At 44.2% G+C, this 7,348-nt stretch overlaps 1 protein-coding gene across 1 annotated transcript in view; it reads right to left on the minus strand.

Moving 5' to 3' along the window:
- Nucleotides 1-6,862, minus strand: part of TFAP2D (transcription factor AP-2 delta) — a 46,490-nt gene extending 39,628 nt beyond the window's left edge. Inside the window, exons 1-3 of the mRNA XM_065632538.1 lie at nt 6,824-6,862; nt 5,425-5,922; nt 1,826-1,886 (exon numbers count right to left, since the gene is read on the minus strand). Of these exons, the coding sequence (XP_065488610.1) occupies nt 1,826-1,886; nt 5,425-5,922; nt 6,824-6,862 (598 nt within the window). The remainder of the gene's footprint in view (nt 1-1,825; nt 1,887-5,424; nt 5,923-6,823) is intronic.
- Nucleotides 6,863-7,348: the final 486 nt, after the last annotated feature.

Genomic DNA, 7,348 nt, shown 5'->3' on the forward strand with positions numbered 1-7,348 from the left:
GGTAGCGAAAACCTTGCATTTTCATGCCGGATTTCCTTTACTATCAATCTTTAAATCCTTGAATAATTTGATCGCTTTAAAAGAGAGAGAGAGGAAGAAAGAGTCTTGACTACAATCATCTGCACAGGTAATTGGAATCTCCTTAACGGGAGCTACACAGCTAAATAAATTGGAGTTGAGCTGAGCTGAGATTTGAGCCGCCTTTCAGCTGTGAAAAGAGAACCGCAATCAAACACTACAGGCACAGATCCCAGCTGATGGGAACTTTGTCTTGCTCTCTTTCAGCTAACGATCTCCTCGCCTCGGAGGTCAGCTCTCGGATCAAACCCGAAAGAATCATCCCTCTTCCTAGCGATGGTTACAAGCAGCTGAAATACGAGAGACAAGGGCCCAGGCAGGCGCAGGCACCCACAGCACCACTTGGGCAGAAGTTTGCACTGCCGACGCTCTCCACAACGTCCCACCAGCGCTGCCCAGGGAGGGGCCGGCAGATCTGGAGTGTGTCCCTCCAAAAAATTCCCCACGTCCCTCTCCCCTCCGCCAGCTCCGCCGCTCCCCACCCTGCGCCGGCCGTGGGTCCGGGGCCTGCCCGCCGCGGCGAGGCGAGGCCGGGGCTAGCGGCCGAGGGGAGCTGTCCCTTCAGCACCACCGCTGCCGCCCCTGCCGCTGCCATCCCGGCTCCGGGCAGACGAGTCTTGAGCCCGGCCTTAACCCCGGCCCCGCCCCAGGACGCCGCCATCCCGGCCCGCCGAGCACCGGCCCCGGGCGGGCGAGACTTGACCGCTGCCCCAGCTCAGGCCCCAGGTCGCCCCGCCGCTTCTCCGTCCCGCAGGTCCCGCCCTGCGGAACGCCCGGACAAAGCCTGATCAGAGTCGGTGTGTGTGGTGGGAAGGGGCACCCCAAAACCTCCCCTCCTACCAGTGTAACCGCGTGTGTGTCTACTCGCGATCTCCACTCACCACAGTCGCGTGTGACTATTGTTTCAGAGTAAAGTTTGTGTGGGAGAGTGACGGCTAAAATCAGTTGTCTAGCACAATAGCATCACAGCGCCTACGATATCTCCTAAATATCTGTTTTTCGAGTTGGATAAAATGAATACGGACAGGCAATAATGGGACAAGAAACGCGCATTCTAAGAGGCTGAGTCGAGAAGTGTCCTCTCTCCGACTGCATTATTCGTTTTGTACTGTGAACGAAAGTATAAGTTTCAGCTTGTAAGAATTGTGTTTCTACGTTAGGCCTTTAGACTACTTTTGTTTCTCATCACGGTGAATGACGATAATAACAACTCTCCCCCCCCTCCCCGAACGCTCAAATGCTGAAGAAATGCGTATTTAACAAGATTTCCAAATCTTTCCTCTAACTTTAACGTTATATATTTGCATTGACAGATGGTTATCAAATGAAGTGACACTCAAAAGCGAGCTCCACACAGGTCTGTAGCGCTACTGAAACCACATTTCCAAAAATGCTCCTTCCTTTCCCCACGCGAGAACAAACTGCAGATATAACAGGGAGCACATTTCTCAAACTATCAGGGATCAACTCGGTTAAACGGGGAATGATAAAACAAGTCAAGAAAGCTCTGAATTCAGCGGGAGTATCCGAGAGCTACCGAGGAATAGATCATTTGTAAAGTGCAAACGGACTGTGAAATGTGGAGTGCTCTAAGCTAGTTTGAACGTACTTCTGTCAAATGTCAAGTTATCACTATTTAGAGAGTAAATCCAAAATACGCTAAACAGTGGGGGAGGGAAAGAGAGAGAAACTGAGAGTGCTTTACGTTTACACGAATTGACAGACTCAGGTATTTTTAACCTCTTACCTCTTCTTATCACACCTCCTTGCCCGTTCAGTACAAGTCCACACTGGGCCTCCACTGAGCTCTTAAGTAATGAGAGGGGAAAAAGAAAAGAAAGGACATAAAGAAATCAGATACAGAAACCCACAGAGAGATCACATAGCTTCTGCTTTGTTCCACGACTCACACAGAAGCAATAGTTAAGGTGAACTGGAAAAACACGCTTGCACTCATCGAACTCAAGTGCTCTGTCGAAATCCCACCGCCATCCCGCAGCCTGTCCCTACCCCACGGAATGCAGAATAATGATCACTTAAATTGACATTTAAATACGAGTTTCTTCTGAACTGTGGAGTTAGATCGGCAGTTACATGACGGGACAGAGAGACAAACAAGTACTTTTGAGAGAAGTGTATTCCCGCACAAAGCTAAAAATTGTTGCACTCACAAAGGTAAAAATACACTTTTATGTAGTATTTTTATATGTTTAGCTGTATATTTACACACAGCTAAATACATATATATGTTTCGTGACACATATATACAGACTTACAAAGGGTGCACGGAAGCAGACAAAGAGCACAAACAACAGACGACCTATTGGGCTTTGCCGCCTACACAGAGTCGTAAGGGTGTTGTAACAATTCGTGTGTCCTCACATAGGTGAGGACGAATATGCATCTGTGTGCACTCATACACAGGCACCCATGTGTGATTGTGGGGTGAAGAACCATCCAAAAAACTGCCTAGGGCTTTTGGTGCACATCCGAAGAGATCTCACGTCTTTATTCTCCTGTTACAAGTCTGATTATTTGGGGATCTTCGCCCTGCTTAATAAATATTTTTATTGGAATGATAAAAGACTTGAAAGGGTTGGGTTTTCTTTGGGTTTTTCCTTATGTTGGGGTTAAAAAAACACAACAAACCAAACCTAAATCTTTGCCCAGTGGAAATGTGTTAAAGACGCATTTTCCTCTACAAACAAACGAGGTATTGGACATGAAAGAGGCCTTTAAGGGTGTTAACCTACTCAACAGCCCGTGAAGAGTTAAGTAAATGCGGAGAGAGTCGGTGCATAATAAAAACCCCACTTTACAAAACAACCTTTACAGTCCTGGCTCTCTCCCCCACTTTCACCATATTGGCGCTGGCCCTGTAAGACCTTCCTTTTCAAGGCTCTTTTTTATTTTAAGTGTTCTGCCTTAAAGTGATTATGAAATCAATATGAAAAAAACTTGGCGACTGAGCATAAATTAAAGCGGTGATGGGAAAAGGTGTGACAGTTTTCTTTGTTGCCCATGGAAAATCTTTTTAGGGCACTGAAAGATGCCACTCCAGCTCCAAGACTGTTTGCATCTGTTAGGCTGACTTAAACCGCCCTCGAAACTATTGGACATTCACTTAAAATTCTGTGCAGGGAAAAGTATATTTACATTTGTTGCATTTGAAATGAGGCATATGCTGATGAACGTTTTAAAAAGAAAGACTAAGGAGGAAGGGGAACACTGGTTAGACCACAATTTTGGTTTAAAAGTATATTTATATAGTACTATTTCTGTTTGCCACCAAAACGCTTCCCTCTAAGCCCAAGGTGATATTCGCAAGAGTCCAAGTTTGTTCAGAATCATCTAAATCATAATGACAAATATTAATATTTTCAACTTCTCAAGGCTCAGGATTTTCGATATCTCAGTACACTCCCTCTTGTCTTCGGGAAAAGAGGGAGGAGGAAAAATCAACAGAAGGTTAGGAACAAAGACGCAAGTCTTTTACTTTCGAATAAAGTATGATCGAAAAAATTAATATTTCCCAAAGAAGAGCTGTTTATTATTTTCTTATTTAAATAAATAAAAAAAGATTATGCCTCTAGCAGCTTAACCAACCTCCTTTTTTTTTCTTTTTTTTTTTTTTTTTAAAGGGAAACATGTTGTTTGGTCGGATGACATTGCATAAATGACCAGTTGAATGGCACTAAGTCGAAAATTGGATAAACTATGGTGCTTTTTTGCCCGGGACTTAGGCATTGTCTGCTGTCTTGCAAACGTCCCTAATCCCCTCTTTTGAAAAATACAAGGCTTTGTGCCTGCCAAATAAAAAAAATTTGTACAGATACAAAAAAATCAGCAGCAGACGTGGTTATAAAAAGGAGTAAATAGGTTTTAGTTGGGCTGAGCCGTGAATGGCAGATTTTTTTTTTTTTTTTGAGGGGGGTAACATAAGGAGATCCTTGTGAAAAATGTAAACAAAAAATCGCCAGAGAGGATAAAATTATATAGAGAATTTTAACGGAGAAAGCTAGGTTTAAATAGTTAGGGTTTCCTCTTCAGAGATAGAAAAGATAACATTCTTTGTTGTTGGGATGTTGTATTATTTTTCTCCTTAAAAAAAAAAAATCCGATATAAATGTAAACATTTTTTATTGTTTTGATTTTAAGGGAAGAAAATAAACCTTCTTAGTTTTACAAACTTCGTGGGTTTTTCTTTCCCAGCCTTTGACCGCTACGTATTTTTGGAATGACCAACATAGCCAGCTTTGTATGACTGGGAGCGATATTTGGGGGAAAAGTAAGTACAGTAAATACGGTCTTATTTGTCTCTCCCCGCTGACCGGGAAACCTTTAGTTCCTCAGCTCGTCGGGAGAAGGAAGGTTTGCTTTTGTTTTGAGGGACTTTTCGAAATGGGTGTTAGATAGAGGCGGGCGTTGTTTGCGATTTTGGTAACAAATTTCTTTTAAGCTCAATTTACCAGAGATGAATTTTTAGTTCAGGGGAAAGGATTTCTAAGTGGATAAAGGTGAGGTTTTCATACGTAGAAACAGATTTTTTTTTTTTTTGTGGGTTCAGGTGCCAGTTAGGGGGGAACAGCTGAATGATTAGTCACATAGATAGATAAACTCAGATTTACCTGCTTCTGTCTCTCTCCCTGTTAACATCTAGATCGGATATTGCGAGGGATTTTTATCATACTGAATATTTCTGATGAACGTTTGGTCCCGTTTATTTCTTCCCTGCCACGTCTCTCAGAGTTGAATGGAAGGTTTGTCTTTGTTCGCATATCGGAAAGCAGATTTATTTCCTGCCCTGCCTTTTCCTCTTTTCCTACTCCATCTTTTCCTTAACGCATTTGCCTGCTCTGTCCATGCAAGTTCTTTTAACGGTTCCCTTCGCCGAAAGAAAGGAAAAGTTTAGGAAAAGCAAGAAGGTGGCTTTGCTTTGCTTGGGTTTACTTTTTGTGAGACTTTGGAGAGGACTGGGTACACGCACACGCGGACCCGCACGGACACGCACGCACCCCGAGATCTCTGGATGAGTCCCACGGTCTCAGCCCTCACAAGGACACAACCCACGCGGGGAAATCAGCAGCGAGGGATTTTTTGTTGTTGTTGTTTGGCCAAGAAAGATCACTTTTTTTTTTTTTAGGTCCCCTTCCCCCCATTTTTTGTTGCTACTGCTCTGGTGGAGACGAGCTCTAGGATCGGATTTTGGATGAATCTTTCCTCCTTTGTATGAGCTATTCTGAGCAGAAGGAAAATGGGGAGGGTGAGGCGGGGGCGGGGGGGGAGAACCAGGGCAGGGGGGAGGGGAGAAGAAGGTACCTCGAAAGGAGATCGCGTGCTATTTACCTGCAAATCGTCTGCTCCCGAGGCTGCAAGCCCGAGGCTTGGTCCTGGCAGGAGTCTTTGATCTGGATGCATCCCATATTGGGATCCATGGCTCATAAGAGACAGGTCGTGGCGGCGATAAGCATCTAAGCACCCCAGCTCTCTCCTCTGCTCGTCCAAGCAAGAGGACTTGAGCGCCCGCGCATTGTGCAGGTTGATAAAATCAGTGGGTTCCCCATGGTGAATCTGCTGGTAATATTGCTGGGAGTGATGGAGAGAGTTCAAGGAGTAAGCGTCGGGGTTGACTGCCGGGTGGCTGTGTTGGAACTCGTAGTGGAAGGACTGGTGGTGCAGTGGGGTGTACTGGTGGTTAGTGGAGAAGTACGGGGAGGCGAACTCGGTGCCCGTGGTAGAATAAGTGAGAGGAGATGAGGAGGAATAGGCGACGGTCGAGTTGGCCACAGACTCCAGGCATCCAAGCTGCATCAATCGGTAACTGTTTGATCCGTCATGACGTATCTGCAAGGAAGAAGTGAAAAGAAGACCCCAAAACTGGAGGTTTGTCATTGAAAACCCCCGGGTGCGGTTCTTCCAAGCCCGCTGTCCTGCATAGCTTCCCCCATGCAGAAGCCTCTAAGCTGCCACCCCAGCAACAAAAGATCCTTTCCTACCTTGGGCTGGTGCCATAAAGATCTGTTCAAAAACCCGTAAGCAGCCCAGCCTGCCCATAATACCGCCAAGCAAAAGGAATCCACGCATTGAAATATAAAAACCTATCTATCTATCTACCTATCTATCTATCCATCCACCTCTTGATCACAGCTGTAATATCTGGCGCTGACACACACAAAAAAGTCATCAGACAGAGGAAACTACCGAGAATACACACAAGTCCTGTCCCTATGTTACAGCGTTACACATTGAGAAAGCTTTGCCGCCTGCTTGCCTTCCTTTCTTTCTTCCTTCCTTCCCCCCCTTTTTTTTTTGAACCCCTATTTTTCTTTCTTTTTAAAATAACGAATCAGATCCAAAATTCCACACCCCCCTCCTTTCCCTGCGTTTTGAAAGAAAAGCAGAGTCCTGCTTTTTGGTGAGAACTCCCCATTCCTGGCGAGCTGGTGGTGATTTCTCTCCACTTCATTATATTATTAGGGGTATTATTCTGATTTTCGTTCTGGCAACGGTTTTAACGTGGTAATGAGTTGCCCTTTCTGGCGACAGATGTCATAACGAATTTTCTCTCTATACTTCTTTAAGTTATCTCTGAAGCCGGATTATAATGAAATGTAGCGGTCCAATATGGATTTTAAAAAAAATGGAAACAACCACACAGGCACATACACACACACATATGCACATACACGCACACACACATCTACACACACGCGCGCGCACACACACACTCACACACACAAAATACCTCTGCATCGTGGACGAGACCTGGAAAGGTAGTTGACATTTTTTGGTTCTTCGGAAGGAAAAAAAAAAAAAAGAGAGAGAAAAGTACTCTGGATAAAATTCCCCTCTCCAAATTAAAAAAAAAATAATAACAAAAAAAAGAAAGAAAAAAGAAAAAAGAAAAAAAAAAGAAAAAAATTGAAAAGTCCAAAGTTCATGTATTTCCCCAATTTTTTTTTTTTTAGAAAAAAATCACTACGGACAGAGAGAATTTGCAATGTATCTGCATAGATCAGATCTCTCGCTTTTCCATGCACCTCCTTAAAAACCTGTAGGAACAAAATTTTCCCTCTGCACAAAAGCTGCTCCCTGGATCAGATTTTGTACTTGCTGGGTATTTCTTTGGCTGATGTCGTAGGTCCCTTGGTAATATAGAAGTTTTGAAAATTAAGCATCAGCACTGAGAACTGGGAGGACAATAGATAGAGGAGCTTCATCCCAGGAGACAAGGAATAAATATTGTATCTTCGCCTAATAAGGAACTGTA

Source organism: Caloenas nicobarica, chromosome 3, assembly GCF_036013445.1.
Source record: "Caloenas nicobarica isolate bCalNic1 chromosome 3, bCalNic1.hap1, whole genome shotgun sequence".
NCBI classification, from domain to species: domain Eukaryota; kingdom Metazoa; phylum Chordata; class Aves; order Columbiformes; family Columbidae; genus Caloenas; species Caloenas nicobarica.